Source organism: Bradysia coprophila, unplaced genomic scaffold (assembly GCF_014529535.1).
Source record: "Bradysia coprophila strain Holo2 unplaced genomic scaffold, BU_Bcop_v1 contig_138, whole genome shotgun sequence".
Classification (NCBI taxonomy): Eukaryota; Metazoa; Arthropoda; class Insecta; order Diptera; family Sciaridae; genus Bradysia; species Bradysia coprophila.
This window is the reverse complement of record NW_023503409.1, coordinates 4,618,354-4,637,054: the sequence shown is the minus strand read 5'-3', so window position 1 is coordinate 4,637,054 and position 18,701 is coordinate 4,618,354. Positions and strand designations below refer to the sequence as shown.

The 18,701-nt window shown below is 35.0% G+C and overlaps 3 protein-coding genes across 4 annotated transcripts; 1 reads left to right on the top strand and 2 right to left on the bottom strand.

Annotated features, from left to right (window-relative positions):
- The first annotated feature begins 131 nt into the window (after positions 1–131).
- Positions 132–6,674, top strand: LOC119073623 (type 1 phosphatidylinositol 4,5-bisphosphate 4-phosphatase). Its single transcript, XM_037179209.1, has 5 exons — positions 132–517; positions 2,667–2,842; positions 2,921–3,130; positions 3,978–4,142; positions 4,222–6,674. The coding sequence occupies exons 1-5, from the start codon at positions 436–438 to the stop codon at positions 4,336–4,338; spliced, it is 750 nt and encodes a 249-aa protein (XP_037035104.1). The 5' UTR covers positions 132–435; the 3' UTR covers positions 4,339–6,674.
- Positions 6,675–12,180: 5,506 nt separating this feature from the next.
- Positions 12,181–13,567, bottom strand: LOC119073586 (UPF0676 protein C1494.01-like). The gene is made up of 5 exons (XM_037179158.1): positions 13,254–13,567; positions 13,064–13,182; positions 12,631–12,994; positions 12,458–12,568; positions 12,181–12,399 (listed from the first exon to the last, which is right to left on the bottom strand). Exons 1-5 carry the CDS (start codon positions 13,410–13,412, stop codon positions 12,202–12,204), a joined length of 951 nt encoding a protein of 316 aa, XP_037035053.1. The 5' UTR covers positions 13,413–13,567; the 3' UTR covers positions 12,181–12,201.
- A 1,451-nt stretch (positions 13,568–15,018) lies between these two features.
- Positions 15,019–16,829, bottom strand: LOC119073584 (UPF0676 protein C1494.01-like). Of its 2 annotated transcripts, XM_037179155.1 has the most exons (6): positions 16,580–16,829; positions 16,390–16,508; positions 15,727–16,093; positions 15,554–15,664; positions 15,301–15,495; positions 15,019–15,058 (listed from the first exon to the last, which is right to left on the bottom strand). In XM_037179155.1, exons 1-6 carry the CDS (start codon positions 16,736–16,738, stop codon positions 15,056–15,058), a joined length of 954 nt encoding a protein of 317 aa, XP_037035050.1. In that variant the 5' UTR covers positions 16,739–16,829; the 3' UTR covers positions 15,019–15,055. The 2 variants fall into 2 exon arrangements, with proteins under 2 accessions (XP_037035050.1, XP_037035049.1); XM_037179154.1 differs by lacking the exon at positions 15,019–15,058 and having other exon boundaries at positions 15,277–15,495.
- Between the last annotated feature and the right edge of the window lie 1,872 nt (positions 16,830–18,701).

Below are 18,701 nucleotides of genomic sequence, written 5' to 3'. Positions count from 1 at the left end.
AAAGAGCAAATAAATGCGTGACACAACGCTGACTAGACAGAGAATGTGTCGGCTATTTTTCTCCAATCTTTTTTTTAATGTCATCTGTCATTCAAATACAACAAGGCTGTGCAGTTTTGACGGCCATGTTCAATTTCAAAATGGCTTTGACATTTCTTCCATTCTTCAATTAAATTAAGTCAAGAAAACCAAACTGATCAAACTATAAAGCGATCTACGGCATCAACTTTAATCGAACAAAAGACAAATATTCGGTTGATGTTTCGATTGCGTATCGATCGAGAATTCAATGTTGAAGTTTAGCCGTCAAATACGAAATAATCTGCATTAGAACGGAATTTGTTTCGTGCGGCGTATATGTGTGTTGGTTTTTATTGTGAAACAATTCCCAAATTTATTGCAATTGAAATCGCTGCATAAGGAATAAGTGAAACCATGGCCGATGCAGAAACACAACCACTGCTTCAGAATGATACTACGACAGGATATCAGGGCGGTCAAGTGGACATTGTCGAAGGTAATTTGACAACCACAAATTTTTCTTTGTTTTTTTCCCCTATCGGTGTAAGCAACGTAAGGTCGCTGCTTGTCGTATCAAAATGTATGCATCTTTCTTTAGTGAAATACAAATGAGTCATTCAAAAACGTTAATCGATTATTACACTTTTTTTGTATGCTCATTGTGCCTGAATCCATTGTGGGTCATTGTTATTTGATATTTTATCAGCGAATGAATTGTCTGTCTGAACGGTTGACAGAATTTTAATCTGTGCGAATCTCAACCATTACGAGAGTTTAACGCATGGAATGCATCCATAAGTCGGTTGGCATTGTCGTTTCTACGTTTCTTAGTTTTTGCGTTGCATCCAATGCAAAAACGGAATCTGACTGAATTTTCAGAATGAAAATGTCCCCGACAACTGTACACTAAGTTGCTTTAAATCTCATAAAACATTTTGAAGAAAACAGCAACAGGATAACAAATTATCAACATGACTTGTACACACCCAGAATTACTCATGTTTCACTTAGCAAATTTCCAATTTTTTGTGAGATATTCCGGCAACACAACAATGTTACAATTGTGTGGCCGGAATTTCTAGATCTGACATAATACCTGGCACCAGCTGGGCTTATCAAATCGGCACATAATTAGCTGATGGCAAAATTACGTATTACTTTATGTGTCGCTGGCAGTGACTAATTTTATGGTATCGATTCCAGGGCATATTATTGGTAAATGTACTTACCGAATTTACTGAAATTTACCTAAAATGATCGAGTTTGTCCAAAATTTACTGAATTTACCGAAAAAATTAATTCAGCAAATTTTACTAAATTTCGGTAATTTTTGGTCAATTTCAGTCAATAATTTATTGACAATAGGCCCTGGTATCGTTATCATTTTATTGACACTGATGCTTTGCAGATTTACAATATGTGTGAATAACGTGCTACAGTTGTCTGATCGCCCACCAATGTTGCCCAACGATGTTTATTTTTTTAACGAAGATTGTATTTCCTACTTCGCCGAACCAGTATGTTGGTTTAGTAATCTAAAATCTTCAAAAATTTTCGCTCTAAATTCTCTGAATCATTAAACATAACCAAAATATTCGACCGAAATGTGAGTAGACAGGACCGTTCAAACCGGTGCATGTCATTTCTGTTTCTCAGAAATCTCTGCAAAGTTCCCAACGGTATAGAATCGATTTATGACTTGTTTACTGCACGAATGCGTACCTGCAATGCATGTTTTTGTACCTCAAATTCATAATTCTATTCAGACATATCCTTTTGTTCAGACTTTCATATTTTCGGTATTTTATGAGTTTTTAGGGCGAAGCAAAAATTTATTATCTAAAACAGCTCATCGAGGGGTTTACTTATCGTCATATTTCGATTCTGATATTAATCAACTGAAATAAAATAATGTTGACAGAAATGCCCGGCCGTATAGTATGAATAACGAAATGAATTTTTACAACGTATCAGAGGGTGACTAGAATTTCAAATCGTTGGATCGTCCTACGACAAATGTTCTTAGTAATAGTTGTTGGACCAGTTCGGTTCTCTAAGCATCTTCAGTTTCACTTCAACAGAAAGGTACCGAATAATGAGTTGAGATTCCATATTAAGAAGAAACTCCAGCGATTAGGTATTCGTCATGCACTTCTTGAATTACTTTTCCTCAATGTAGTCGATGGATCGTTTCTGAGAAATATTCCTACCAACGAATAATTCAAACTTACTTGCCATATCGATGGTGGTTGTGCTTGATGTTGCGGTTGATCTCAATACAATAATCTCATGTTTTTAATAGTTCTAGCAAATACGCCTTTATACTGAGAGATTTAAAGTATTATAGTTGTTTAGTCTACGTACATGTATGAGTATTAGCTCATCTTAAATAACAAAACCGTCACGATAAACAAATATTAATGGTAAAAAATAGTCGCGTAATACACACTGTGATATGGGTATCATATTACGTTCTAGCCGTTTTAGTTCAATAAACTTGTTTGTATTGATCGTCTTATCGCCTCTCATTCTGCATAGCGATTCACATACATAAATGGTGTATTATATTGATGAAATGTCAAGCGCAATGCAAACGAAAATTGAGAAGATGTTTGGCCTATAAAATAATTTTAATGTTTTTTTAGCTGCTTTGCAACATACAACATCGGCAATAGGACCGGATGATCTTCCTCCGCCATATCAGGTGCCCGGCACTGGTGGTGTGCCTATGGTAACATGTCGCGTGTGCCAGGCAATGATCGACATAACATTGAAACGGGAACAGCATGTAGTCAAGTGCAATCAATGCAACGAAGCTACTGTAAGTGTAACCTCTTTCCAAACTTTGAGGCATAAAATCAAATTCTAAGAAAAAAAAAAAACAAATTTCCATTTGCAGCCAATTCGAAATGCACCGCCTGGCAAGAAATATGTTCGGTGTCCATGTAATTGTTTGCTAATTTGCAAAAGTTCGTCGCAACGAATTGCATGCCCACGACCCAATTGTAAACGAATAATTAATTTGGCACCAAGTCCAGTGACACCTCCAGTTTCGTCGGTGCCAGGAATGTGTAGAGTGACTTGTGCCCATTGTGCAGACACATTTTTAGTGAGTACATTTCAGTTCATTTTTGGTGGAAATAGTTCAGTTTGACCATATTCTTCAGTCGGATCTAAAATACTGAGAAAAAATCTTGGAAAGGGAACACAGTATTCAATATTTAAAGTTTGCAGTTGTTTCAACCACAGCTTAATGAGACGGGCGGAAACATGAGAAAATACTCTGTCCTCTGCCATCAAAAAAAAAATCAATTCTTACAAACGATGAAAATTCCACCGAAATCGGTGAAGAAAACCCTCTAGAAATCATGTAAAATTCTCAGAAAATCATTGAAAACGGAGGATTTTCTTCAACCAAATCTTCGACTATCTGCCCCTTGGCTTCATGATTAGGTTTGTTAATTCCAAATCTCCCCAAAACAATCAATTTTACCAAAGCAAAAAATTGAAGTTCCACAATATATCAGCTGCTTATATTGTTAGAGGTCGGTTTCATGCATCAAAAATGTTTTTAAAAAAAGAGGAACATCTGGCACAAGGTGCTGGATGATAATAACTAACCTTGGGATGAATAGAAAATTCCAAACTTTGTTCATCGTCGTCGAAAGTTAATCGATGTTTGTTTCAGAAAATTCAATACATTTTCGTCGATTTTCAGTTCTTTTCCCGAAATTGAGCTGTAAATGTTAACAGCAATAAAGATAAGCTATAACCTAATGGCTCTCTTATAGTAATATGAATGGCTTAAAAAAATGAAGTAAAAGATTTTGTGTTAAAAACAAGGGGATGTGAAATGAAAAGACGTAACCGATATGCTGGTTATACTGTCCTATCCTAAAAGATTTTTATTTTTCATTCCCCAATTTTTTTTTCAATTTTTAAATTCATTTTTCCAGTTTAATACACTGAACAACGCTCTAGCCAGATGTCCACACTGTCGCAAAGTGTCATCCGTTGGACCGGAATTTGCACGCGGCAGAGGTATATTATTTTTAGCTCTGGGAATTGTTTTTCTAATCATCGGTCTTGGTATTACGATGGCCACATACAGATATGCTAAGGTACAGTCTCACAAAAATTTACCAATCCTTCGATGACGGCATAAAATTACCATAAATTTGTCTCCGATTTTTTTTTCAGGATCATGGTGGAATTTATGTGGCTTATATCGGTGTGTTTTTGGTTTCTCTATTCCTTTTCGTGCGTACCATCTATTATTATAATCTGAAAGTTAGCACCATTGATGGTCCAATGTAAATTTTCTTTTTTCTATTTTTTGTTGTTGTTGTTGCTCTCGCTTTCTGTGTTTTTGAGAAAGTAGCGCTGCGGATGAAAATGATTTATCTTGACAACAGTTTCAATGTATGAAAATATTAAACTGATTTAAGTGCGACGTATTTAAATAATAATGAGTTGAATATAAGTTGAAAGTGCATTCCGGATTTTATTTTTCCCGTCATTTGAGGATAAAATTTGAGTTTTTAGTTATAATTCGCAAATTGTTTTGCTTTGACAGCAACACGGGCATTACGGCAAATCAAAATCGTTTTGAATGTTAAAAGAATTCTTCTGTTCCGTATTTTCCGTTCGTAAAAATAAATTCTTGCGCATTATTATTATAAACATTTAACGATTGAGTAAGGCACACACACACACACCCAATTAAAATTTAGTCACAAACGATGACATTGGAGATTTATCTGTTGCAGAGTGTTTTATGATTTTTTTCATCGTTCATTTTCATTAAAATCAAACGAAGAAAGGAAGTGGAAAAACATCAAATTGTATTTCGTATCAAACAAACCGTTAACTTTATTGCATAATATAATTATACTCATTGTCACACCAAACCATACTGTACAACCATAATGTCATTCGATTAAAATTATAAATTTATGGTTTTCCAATTGATGATTTTTGTTTTCGTATTTTTATTTTACATTTTGTCGTTAGATTTAAGAATTATAAAAAAGAAGAAACAAAATGAAAGGAAAATGTATAAGTCTTTTGCATCATCAAAATTATAAATAGTAATTTATAGATTGTACGTCTCATTCATTAAGGTGGTGAACAGGACACGTAAGTTGTCGGAATGTTCTTAAATTTTGGGCTGAAAAACGATTTGAAGTGGATTCGTGATGAAGAGTGTTCAATGGATCGAATTAAAAGCCATGTATGGATACGCTTACAAATCTTCACAAAGTTGGATGTTCCCAACCAAAGATGAAGAATAAGAACAAATCTAGCAGGTGGTTGTCAAACTTATTTACGTAGATCAAACCATAGTGCTGATCCTAGCATTAATAGAAAGTCAGACTTGAATGTGTTAGCTGTCTTTACTCACACCAAAAAAGCATTAAAATCTAATCTCAACAAAAACAAATCATTCTGATACTATCAGCCTCCAAATACGTTTCATGTTAATGCTGGGAGCAGTGCTATGGGGAAACATTTTAGTTTCAGCGATGGTTATTTTGAAGAACGTGCAGAAACAGTGTCCAATCGAGCCGTTCCTACTATTGGTAAATTTGTTTACCGAATTTACTGAAATCTACCGAATAGTTACTGAATTTGTCGAAACATAAATTTGGTAAATTTCAGGAAATTCGGTAAATACTTTTACCGATAATAGGCCCTGCAATCGAGTGTAATTTAGAAAATTTTGTGAAAGGTAATAGTTACTTCAACTTAACTCCGATAAGAGGGATGTTGCGTTGCACCATATTTAACATATTCGAATTCCCTTTGTCACATTGTTTTTGTGACTGCCGGTGTTAACTGATACATCATAGGCGTTTGGGAGACCAGCACGAACTCTTTAAGTCTCTTTCGCAACTATTCATCTTCGGTTCGAAATATACTTTGGGACCAGCTTTAGTTAATTTTAAAATTTTTCTGATTTTTCTTTACTCTGAAGACTGAAGATCCCTCTAATTGGCTTCAAATTCGATCCGGTCAATTGACATGTTTCATCGCCGCTTTATATTTAGAATCTTTACCCGGACAACAATTTAGTCCACCCTAATAAACAACTTTGTGAATTGTAAAGACAAGAAAATGCTAACTTCACATAAAAAAGACTATTATCGAGTCAAACCAACAATAAATAATTGAAAGAAAAATGTAAACGAAAATTACTTATCCTTACGTATAAACAACAATAGACGGACAAATGAAAATTTCGTTAAATCGAAATGATGTTTTTTATCGCTTTTTACAGTAAACTAGTGTCCTGTTCGAAAATAATTTTGAAAACAAAAAAAAAAGTTTGAAAATACTTATAACGACTGAAAAATCATTATGCAGAGCAGAGACAATGCGTGATAATAATTTAATTTTCGTCATTTATCGGCATGTGTGAGTCATGTGTAGAGGCATGTTGAGTTTTCTTCTAATAATTATGATTTTTCGTTGCGATTTTTGTTTCTTTCTCATAAATTGAGAATGATTAAGGAAATTTTCGACGTTGTCTTCAAATTATTATTATCAAATGAATCAAAGGTATGTATATTAACCCCTACTTCATTATTGTAAGAATTCTATTGAGCATGTGTAGATAAATAATATAACTCACAGCTATCCAAAATATACATAATAAACAGAAAAACATTTATTACTTTTACTTTTATGTATATAAAAGAACAAATAAAAACAAAAATGTTTATTACTTTATCAGCAAAGTGTTTGTATATTTGAAACGGCGGTCACACATTTCTTGTGCATTTTAGTATCTTATCGGATATTTTGGTGGCAATCTGAATATAATGTTAATACCATTTACAATGTCCTAAAAGAATTCTTTTCAAATTGTTTGTATGTCGTCTGAGCCATCTGGTGAAGTGTCACACAGCCATCGGCAAAAATTGCTGTAGATGTAATTGTAAGGCTCGGAACGGGTCGGGTTCGGTCGAACCGGAACCCGAACTTGATTTAACCCGAACCTGAAAAATTATTATATTGAAGAATTTTCGATTTCGGGTTTCACCCGAACCTGACCTGAACCCGAAATTGTTCAACCCGAATTTGACCTGAACCTGAATTTTCAATTTCGGGTTCGACCCGAACCTGAACTGAACCCGAAATTTTAAATTTAATCAGGTCGGGTTCGGTTAACCCGAAATTTTGAGCGTTTATTACACTAAAAAAAGTCAAAAATTTCGGGTCCATGGACAGTTCACTCTCTCACGGCTCTCACACGGAGTACTTTTTGTTGAGTGTAAACCATCCTTAATCCTTTTCCAAATAATAAACCAAATAGAAATTGGAATATTTGTAGTTACACGCATAGAGGTAGACCACCTAGAGGAATTATGACTCGAAATTCATTGAAAAAGGTTACACCTTCGTCACTATCGTGGTCGAAAACAACATCTTGCAACAAATTGACAAGAACATGTTTTGCTCATTTCTGTACTTGATGTGATAGAATTTACGAAGAAATAATTCTCGAATGTGATTATGGTCATGGTGTACGATGAATTCGGTTTTATTATGATGCACATTATGCCCAGTGATGAATCAGTTATTAACATCAACTGAACGTAATTTACCTCGTAATGGTAAATGTTCAAAATTTCTAAATTTGCCGGTGGAAGTGGACGTTGACCAAAATAAACATCTCCGTTTTTAACGCTGGCTGTGGCTAGGTCGTAAATTTTAATTCAAAATTATAAGGAAAATGTGTTCTAATGGGAAAAAAGGAACTTTCGCAGTACTCAAGCGGAATATGAAGTACAATCACCATGAGGCTTTATAAAAAATCTGCGAAAGTTTCTTTTTTCCGATAGAACACATTTTGCTCATACTTTAGCTGGATATGTTTTCCGAATATTTTCTCCGTTATTTCTCACAGCCAGCGTTAAAAACTGAGATGTTTATTTTGATGAAACCTATTTCTGTTAACTTTAACGACAACAACAGTGTCGTCCATGGTGAATCTGATTATGATCATAAATTGGGCGAATGAAGTTTATTTGTACCAAGTGGCCGATGAATTCGGTTTTATTGTGCGGCGAATTAAGTCCAGTGATGAATCAGTAATTACCATCAACTGAACGTAATTTGCCTCATAATAGTAAACGCTTAAAAGTTATGACTGGTAGCAGACGTTGGCAGCTTAACTCAGACGGAATATAAAGCACAATCATCATGACATGGTATAAGAAACACCTTTCCTGTTATTCCTTTAGAACACATTTTCCTCATTTTAAATTCGACTCACGACCTAGCTCTTCCTATCATACTTTTGCCGGCAATTTCAGCGAATCGTTTCTCCCAACTTTAGTAGCTGACATACTTTTTTGGAAAAACCCATATCTGTTATCGTCAACAACGAAGTCTTATATCGTGAAAAACTAATTCTGGAATATGACTAAGGTCGTAAATTTGACTGCCGAAGTTTATTTTTGTCACTTGTACGATGAATTCGATTTTATTATGCGGCCAATGAAGCCCAGTGATGAATAAGTAATTAGCATCAACTGAACGTAATTTGCCTCATAATAGGAAACGTTTAAAATTTATCGCTGGAAGCAGACGTTGACAGTTAAACTCAAGCGGATTGTAAAGTACAATCAACGCTGCCTTCCTACTAATACTTTAGTCGGCAACGTTAGTTGTGATATATGTTTTCAGAATCTTTTCTCCGATATTTTTCGCAGCCTTAGAATCTGAGATATTTATTTGATGGAGTCTCTTCTGGAATCGACGATGTCGTACATCTGGAATACGGTTATGATCATAATTTGGCTGGTGAAGTTTATTTTTACCAAGTGTACGATGAATTCCGTTTTATTACCTGACAAAGTTCGCCCAGTGATGGATCAGTAATTAACATCAACAGAACGGAATTTGTCACATAATGGAAACGCACTTATATATCGATGGGTACAATGTATATAGCCGAAAGCAGACGTTTGCAGTTTAATTCAATCGGAATATGAGGTACAATCACGTGACTCGATATAAAATAAAACACGAGTCTTGTAAAAGTTCCTTTTATTCCAACTGAATATAATTTACACATTTTGCTCATCATTTTTTAATTAAACTTTGCGATTTTGCTATTCATATACTTTAGCCGGAAATTTCAGCTCTGATATGTTTTACGAATCGTTTCTTCCTTAGAAGCTGACATATTTATTTGAAAAAGACCTGTTATCAAACGACTAACAGATTGAATGATTACGTCGTGGCCGTCTCTAAAAGGTTATTAAAATATATTAACACTGCACCAGTACACCACCGAAATTATTTTAATTTTTAATAAAAAGCAACAACTGATTTTTGGTTCCTTGGTAGGTCCTAACACGGCAACTGCCAAACTTTAAATAAGAATTCTGTCATGGGTGATCGTGTATTTATGACAAATTATTGTCAAGCAAACCCCTTCCATCCATCAATTAGGGATGTGAGTCATGTCCGCAAATTGACTGAAACTCGGGGCTCAAAATTTAAGCACATTTTAACTACCTGTAATAGTACAGTTTTCTGTTTTATTGCACTTAAAACGAACAGATGCGACTATGCGTATACAACGTTCTGTTTTAATTTCATTTTGGGAAAATTTTCAGATTAGCCATTAGGTGTGTTCATATAGAATAGCATGTGCCCGTGCATTACCAATTCGTACATAAGATGCATATTAAGAAACTAGAAATTGTTGGCTGGTAATTTAAAAACGTTTAAGAAAGTGCATTGGAGACATCATACGCATTGTCGTTTAGTTTTATGGCAATAAATTCCAAATATTTTCAGATGTAGATTGACAGGGTGCCCAAATCATAACTCGCTGAGAAAGATGGAATATTGTTTTCTCGACTCAGTGCGAAAAATGAAACTCGTTGAGAAAAACGTTATACGCAACTAATGCTTTTTTAGGCACACGATGTGCTGTATTGTCACACTCGGCCTACGGCATTTAAAGCAGTCATCACTCGGTGACATAAATAACTATTCTGTCATGGTACTTCCGTGGTTTAGCTTTAAATTGACAAATTAACATGACTTCCTTCGTTCGCAAGAACTACATCGCCGAGTGTGCTGTTTCCACATAAAATTCAAGGGGATTTTATGGAAGTGAACTATAGTGAGTTTTGAGATCAATTCTTTTTTTTATCCTTTGTGCGTTCGAACTAGACAGAGAACTAGACAACGGCGAATGATGTGGACCTAGCCTTTTGAAGTAGTTGCTAAAGAAGTTGCAAGAACCATTTTCCTTTTACAAATTTTGCAACTACTTTTGCAACTACTTCAGGCGGGTTGTGAACCTTGACATTTTTGAGATGTCAAATTTTCAGGTGTAATTATCAGATGGTTCAGCCGTGTTGAACCGCACGAATGTTTAATAATTGCACTAAAGGCAATTTTGGGCATTCACTCTTTACTTTCGATTTCGACTTTTTGTTACTAAATAAAGACCATTACCAATCTGCAATGTAAGTTGTAAGTAGGACTATCAACAAATAATAAACGCATAATATGGTCGTTCGCAAGGCACTCTGCCTGGCCCTTTTCGTCATAACTGATTACCAATCCGAAATTATTATTGTTAGAAAAAGACCTGATTTTAGAGGTGAAATAATAATCCTTCTCGCAAAAAGATCATCGAATGACGAATGGACTGTTCCATTTTCTTTTATAAATTGCGGATAATCTACGTTTACAATAATATGAACAAAAATCGAGCATTTTAAACCCCAATTCATTATTCAATTGGTCTGACAGTTCGATGTAACTCCTGCAATTTTAATCATGCTTCCTTCGTCCAAATAATGAAAAGCTTTTTAAAAAAATTGGTTCCAAAACCAAACGCCAGCATTCATTAACCTTAGCATTTTGTAATATTTCGTATTAAAAAATAGTTTTGGATCAACATCGAGTCTAGCCAACGCACCTCAAGCAAAAGTGCTATTTATGACAGCTGCCAACTTTTTGTACGAAATTTTATCCCCACTCTTTTTACAGTGTAAAATTTTGTATGGAGCTCTGTCAAGTTTCAGTCCCTATTTAGAGTACCACTTTTGCTTGAAGTGCGTTGGTCTAGCACGTGTTTGTTTTATGTTTATTCAAGTGTAAACAGTTTATCGACTATGTAGATAAACGCGTCATGTTATTTGTTGAATGATGTTTTCGTTTAATTTTGCATATTTCTAGATATAGGTGAGGAAAAGTAATCTTCTAGATAGTCTTCCTCTATGGTAACAAGTTACAACTACAATCCAACTCCCCTTATTCAATCCACATGTTAGGACAGATGCGTATGTGTGTTATTACGTGTATTTCGCATGTGGATTTAATAACACCAATTGTATTCGTTGAAAATGCGACTTATTGTTTTTCTCGTACTGTACAAAGTAACACAATTACTGAAATAACAAGCTGGACAAAGGTCAATTATTGCTTCAAGTATTTTCTACAGATTGAAATACTTCGCTAAAAGGATATATTTATTCAAAGCGAAAAAAAAAGACTGCTCGCATGTCAGTAAAAAACGATCTTTTCAATCAACAAATATTACAATAAACAAAAATTGTCTGCTCTATTACTTCCTAAAGTTCCAAGAATACATGCCGCATTGCCTCTTTGTATAGCAATAGAAATTTTCGACAACAGATAATCTTTGGAACGTGGCTCCCCTGATGCTCTCTTCATTAATGATCCCAACTTGTCAATAAATTTCTATGTTTCTGATGGTCCCATGCAACCTAATGATTCAAAGGCAAGGGGGGTAAATAAATAGTTTTCTTTGAGACATCTATATAATGGTTAAATCTCTCCGCTTTATCTGCAATAGACTCTGCTTTCTTAGAGGATTCACTTCACTTGTTTTTAAACATGCACTTGGTTAAGACTAGCCAGAGCAACTAGAGCACAATATTGACTTTTGTCGTCATTATTGATAGATGATATTATGGTTTAGTACATAGTTGTCCGATTTCTTGGATGCAATGACTAGAAAAAATTTACTGCATTTCTGCCGACGACACTAAGTGTATGAAGCAAGATTTACATTTATTTATTTGTTAACTCCGATAAGAAAAGTTTACAAATTTCTTATTTGAAAATTGAAAACAAATAATTTTTACATTTGAGTGGTTCCGAACAATACAAATGCACCCGTTAGTATTTGTACGTACTATCTAATCGCTGTTGTGCATAATCACCAGCATTTATTGAGCCATATTCATTTTTGTCGATAGGGTTTTTCGCACCTAGTGGTGTAACTATGGCACAATTATCCGCATGATGGAAATATGCAAGGGATTGTCTGGGTATCCTCTTCTTTATTTCAGCTTCCGGTATAAGAACGCGGTGTTTCTATGAAACAATTTTTTATGTTCTCAAAATTCAATCGATCGAATTCCTAATAAGTTACCGTGGCAGGAAAGTAACCGTTAGACCAAAATTCCAGCAAGTCTCCGGTATTGATTAAAATGGATCCGGGGATCGGTGTTGCTGATATCCATTTCTGATCAACGGTTCGGACCTTAATGCGTTTTTAAATTAATTAAATGTTTTAGAAGATTAATCTTCTGAATTTTCGTATACTTGCAGGCCTCCAATATCGTCCTGGAATAATATCGTTAAAATGCCATAATCGGAATGCTCTCCTAATCGGACTGTATTGGCTGCGACATCATCACCAATTTGTGGATAGTATAAGGCACGAAAATCAGAATAGGATGCAGTATAATCGTCAAGATTCTTTGAATTTTCAACGAAAAACTCTTCATTTTCCAATCCCAACGATATTGCCAACGCTCTCAATGCTATCTTGACAATGGGCTTGCATTCATTTTTCAGTTCCATATTTGCTGAATCGAAATTCTCGATTTCACAAGGTGTGAATTCCTTAGGATCGTTGACGAAGTCGTAACTCTCTCGAATCTCATGTCCAGAACTTGGATGCAATCTAAAAAAAAAATCGATCAGACATGCATGAGCGAACATAGATAAGTACATCACTTAAGTTAAAATTTACATTTCTTGTCCTGGATTTACGTATCCATGATAAGATTTTGATCTATCTTTAAGATATTTCCGTTTCAACTCAGTCGGTTGTTCAAAGAAATATTTCGATCTTTCGAAAGCCTTTGATATCTGATCCAAATAATGTCAATAAATAATTGAATTGTGTCATATTCATACTTTCTTTGCTATTTATCACAGACCTTAACTTGATCAATGCCATGATTAATTACGTATGCAAATCCGATTGTACTCAATGCTTTACCAAGTTCACTAGCTATGAATATCAAATCTTCACGTGATGGCACTCTACCGTCTTTCGTTGATATCCGGGTAAAATCAAGCACAGGAATAGTTTCCATTATACTTTGTATCTATTAACACACAAACGAGACAAATGAATGATGACTCTTCATTGAAGTGCGATTAAATATGAGCGAATCAAATATTTAACATTTTTGAATGATTATGTTGTTATCTTGTGCCTAATATTATATCTAGTCTCTCATCACAACGACGTCAGGACCACACACACCTCAAAAATTAACATTCAGTTTCTCTCTCGCTTGCGATGGTATAATAGGTAGTTGACGGAACGTTGAACTATAGGTATGTACCTAATATTACTACAATGTTTAATAAACAAAAAATAAATCCTTAGAATGGTGCACTGGATAGTGCTGTGCTGTGATGCAGTGCATACAACAAAATTGAAAAAAGAAAATTAGAAAAGGAAACTGCACCCAAATCAGCTGAACAGGACAAAATATCTACAAAATAGCACCGAACCAAAGGCTCAAATTATCACTCCCGAAGTAATCTTCTTTCCTTCACTAAAATATTGGACACTCAATCAGGAGACGTAACGATGCCTTTTCATTAATATTCATTAATTAAGTTTCGGAATTTCTAGAACTGACATAATGCCTGTACCATCTTATCTAACATAACCTTTCACATGCGGATATGTTATCGAAAACGACGACAAAAATAATGACAAGCTCTAGGTAATATGGTGCGTTATATAGTAAAATTCATGTTAAAACAATTGAAGTACAAGATTTGACACTATGTACTATCGTAAAAAGTGACTAACTTTATCGATTTCATTTTATTTGCCCGCCAATGTCGTCCCAATGATGTTAATTTCTTAACGTAGATTGTAGATTGTAAATGTAGTAGACTTTAGCAAAGAGATTAACCTAATCGGTATGTTGGGTCAGTATGTAGACTAGAATCATTAGAATCTTTCGCTCTAAATTTACTGAATCACCAAATTTCACACATAACGAAAATATTCGACAGAAATATGAGTAGACAGTAGCGTTTAGCGGTTTTTACAAAATGTCTTAGTTTTTTAAGGCTCAGCCAGAAATTATCTCAGATGGTCCGCCTGATCATTTTATGGAAGACATTTCTTTTAAACCATCATGTAGTGCTGCCGCCAGATCGATTTTTGAACATTTTGTTCGTAAAACGTTGGGTACATTCCATATGGTAATCTAATCTCCAGACTTCGCAGATTATATAACAAAATCGATCAAGTCTAAAATATGTTTTTTGAGTTCGTGACGGATTGTCCAGGTTCCCCGATGTTGATTTTGTGACTTTTCGCTTGCAAAAAAATTTGATGAAAATGTGCAAAAATGTAAATTAAACGTTAAGGCCAGTTCATGGTCGCATATATCGCAAAAATGTATGCGAGTATGAACTGGCCTTAAATATGCGAAATCGACAGCAGAGAGTCAAAAACAACCTATCTTTTGAAATGAGATGTCTAAATTTCATATTGATCTGTGATTTTGGTACATGGAATATCAGGAACGAAAGTAGAATTACCTCAAATCATTTTTCTATCTTAGAATGTATTCCTTGGTTCTGACATTACAATAAATTTAATTTTGGGTTCAATGACTAGAAAAATTGTATTGCATTTCTGTCGAAAACACTAAGTGCATTAAGCAAGATTTACATTTATTTATTTGTTAATTCCGATAAGAAAAGTTTACAAATTTCTTATTTGAAAATTGAAAACAATAGTTATTTACGTATCGATTGAGTAGGCCGAAAGAGTTACGTATTAAGTTTTGTATGCTTGCTAAGAGGACCGAAAGTAAAGAAATGTCGATTGAAGGGGCGAAAGCGAAAGCTTTCGCCCCGCGAATTGACAGCTTTACTTTCGGTCCTCTTAGCAAGCATACAAATAACTTTTACATTTGAGTGGTACGAACAATACAAATGCACCCGTTAGTATTTGTACGTACTATCTAATCGCTGTTGTGCATAATCACCAGCATTTATTGAGCCATATTCATTTTTGTCGATAGGGTTTTTCGCACCTAGTGGTGTAACTATAGCTGAATTGTCGGGATGGTGGAAGTACACAATGGATTGTCTTGGTGTCTTTTTCTTTATTTCAGCTTCCGGTATAAGAACGCGGTGTTTCTATGAAACATTTTTTTATGTTCACAAAATTCAATCAATCGAAATCCAAATAAGTTACCGTGGCAGGAAAGTAACCGTTAGACCAAAATTCCAGCAAGTCTCCGGTATTGATTAAAATGGATCCGGGGATCGGTGTTGCTGATATCCATTTCTGATCAACAGTTCGAACCTTAATGCGTTTTTAAATTAATTAAATGTTTTAGAAGATTCGTGTTTCGAATTTTCGTATACCTGCAGGCCTCCAACATCGTCCTGGAATAATATCGTTAAAATACCATAATCAGAGTGCTCTCCACATCGCACTGTATTGGGAGCGACATCATTACCAATTTGTGGATAGTATATGGTACGAAAGGCGGAATAGGATACATTAGTATAATCGTCAATATTCTTTGAATTATCAACGAAAAACTCCTCATCGTCCAATCCCAACGATATTGCCAACGCTTTTAATATTTTCTTTATAACGGGCCTGCATTCATTTTTCAGTTCCATATTTGCTGAATCAAAATTCTCGATTTCACAAACTGTAAATTTCTTAGGATCCGTGACGAAATCGTAACTCTCTCGAATTTCATGCCCAGAACCCGGATGCAATCTAAACAAAAATTCGGTCAGATATCCGTACAATGACACAATGATTAAATAATTTCGGCGTACCGATCTAGCAACAGCTGATTTTGTATCAGCTGGTGCCTATATCATTGTTAGCACGATTACGATCTGCATTTATCGCTTGTTACCCGTCTCACACACACATGCATATATAGAGAACAACAAGATAAACACAAAGTAAACAATGACCACAACGTTCACCAGCTGATACAAAACCAGCTGTTGCTATATCGGCACACCAAAATTATTTAATCATTGTAAGTCTATCACTTAATTTACATTTCTTGTCCTGGATTTACGTATCCATGATGAGATTTTGTTGTATTCTTAAGATATTTTTGTTTCAACTCAGTCGATTGTTCAAAGAAACATTTCGATCTTTCGAAAGCCTTCGATATCTGCTCCAAATAATGTCAATAAATAATTGAATTGTGTCAAATTCGTACTTTCTTTGCTATTTATCACAGACCTTAACTTGATCAATGTCATGATTAATTACGTATGCAAATCCAATTGTACTCAATGCTTTATCAAGTTCACCAGCTACGAATGTCCAATCTTCGCGTGACGGACGTCTTCCATTTTTCGTTGAAATACGATTAAAATCAAGCACAGGAATAGTTTCCATTATACTTTGTATGAATTAACACAAAAACGAGACAAATGAATGAAGAATCTTCATTGAATAGCGATTAAATGTGAGTGCATCAAAAATTCAACATGTGAATGATTATGATGTTATCTATCAGTGCCGCATCTTCATACAGACCAATTGGACCGTGGTCCAAGGCATTGGAAAAATGCAATGTGATGGAGAGACAAGGAAAAACAGAATTTCTACGACAAAAAAACTTGCCTAATTATGTTGATCAAGAACAGAGATGCTAAAGAGCTGACTGATCCAGGGCTCTGAATATGTTAGATGCGGCACTGATACCTAATATCACATTTACTTTCTTATCACGACGACGTCACGACCGCACACATATCAACAATGAACGTTCAGTTTCTCTCTCGAATGCTATGTACTTTATATAGGTATAATAAGTAGGTCGCGGAACGTTAAACTTAGGTACCTAATATTACTACAATGTTAGTAAACAATAAATGAAAACTGTATAATGAATGGTGTATATACCTGCATAGTATGCATTCAACAAAATTGAATAAAGAAATCAAATTTACTTGAAAATCAGGCAAATGGCGAAAATTAAAAAAGGTAACCTTTACGTTTGAAATCAACGAAATATTCTGATGGATTCTTTTGAATTTCGACTGACCGAAATCGGCACTATTTTTTCCACGACTTTTTTATATATGCCTAGTTAGGCCTTGGTGCCTAGGCCTCAAAACCAGTCTCAGATATTTTGATCTTCCTTACCTGGTTGGTTGTAAGTGGCCAAAAGTCGAAAAATGGGGTTTCGTATGCGTATCGCTGTAAAGCTGAGGTCCTCCACATTCATAATAAGTAATAATTTAATCAAATAATTGCATTAGTGAGGCCACAGAACTCATCAAAGTTCACCGAGGTTACTTTGATTTCGAGAAATTTTCCGGAAGTCATATTTTCGTCCGATAATCAGCAAATTTTATGAAATTAATATTTGCCCCAGGAGTATTTGACCTCAGCTTTCCAACGAACCCACACAAGCCCGTGTCCTCGTCACCTTCCGGAAATGAAATCCGGACTACGAAACCCCATTTTTCGACTTTTGGCCACTTACAACCAACCAGGTATGGAAGATCAAAAATATCTGAGACTGGTTTTGGGGCCTAGGCACCAAGGCCTAACTAGGCATATGTAAAAAAGTCCCGGAAAAAATAGTGCCGATTTCGGCCAGTCGAAATTCAAAAGAATCCCTCTCTGTCTACACAGTACACAAATCAGCTGAATAGAACAAAGTATCTACAAATGAGCACTGCACCAAACTTTGGTGACCAAAGCGCCAGAGCATAATTTTTTCTTTGGAAAATGAGCCTTCTTTTTACTTAGATGAACTTTTCGTTAACTAAAATATTGGACACTCAAAGCAAGGAGATGTTACGATACCTTTTCTTAAATATTCTTTGATCAAGTTCTAATCAATAAATAGTATCTTCAGCTAAGAGACAGTAGCAGAAATTCTGAACGGACTTCTATTTGGAATTTCTCATAGGAACTTTCTGCTTCGGTACATTCATCAGTGTTTAGGAGTTTTCATTTTGTTCCAACAGATAATACAGACAGGCAAAATAAATTGATCTTTTATGAAGATTTTTAGCGTATCGTGAGGCGTATAGGGATTTGAAAACAAGTATGGGATTCAGTGTATTGAACTTGTGATCATACGTTTATACTCATTAAGTCTAGCTTCTGCGTGTGCATTGAAAACGTTACAGAAAATAAACCTTACAAATGATATAAAAACAGTTCAAATGGTCGGCAAGTAAGACCATACTCACGCCGTAAGTGTGCCAAAAATTTGAATTTTAAGTGAACGATTCGATGAAAAAGTGAACCGAAAAATACATTTCAACGCTTCCTTGTATTTATTGAACATACTCATTACAGATTGTTTGAAATGTCAACTTGAAGAAAAAAAATAGTTTTT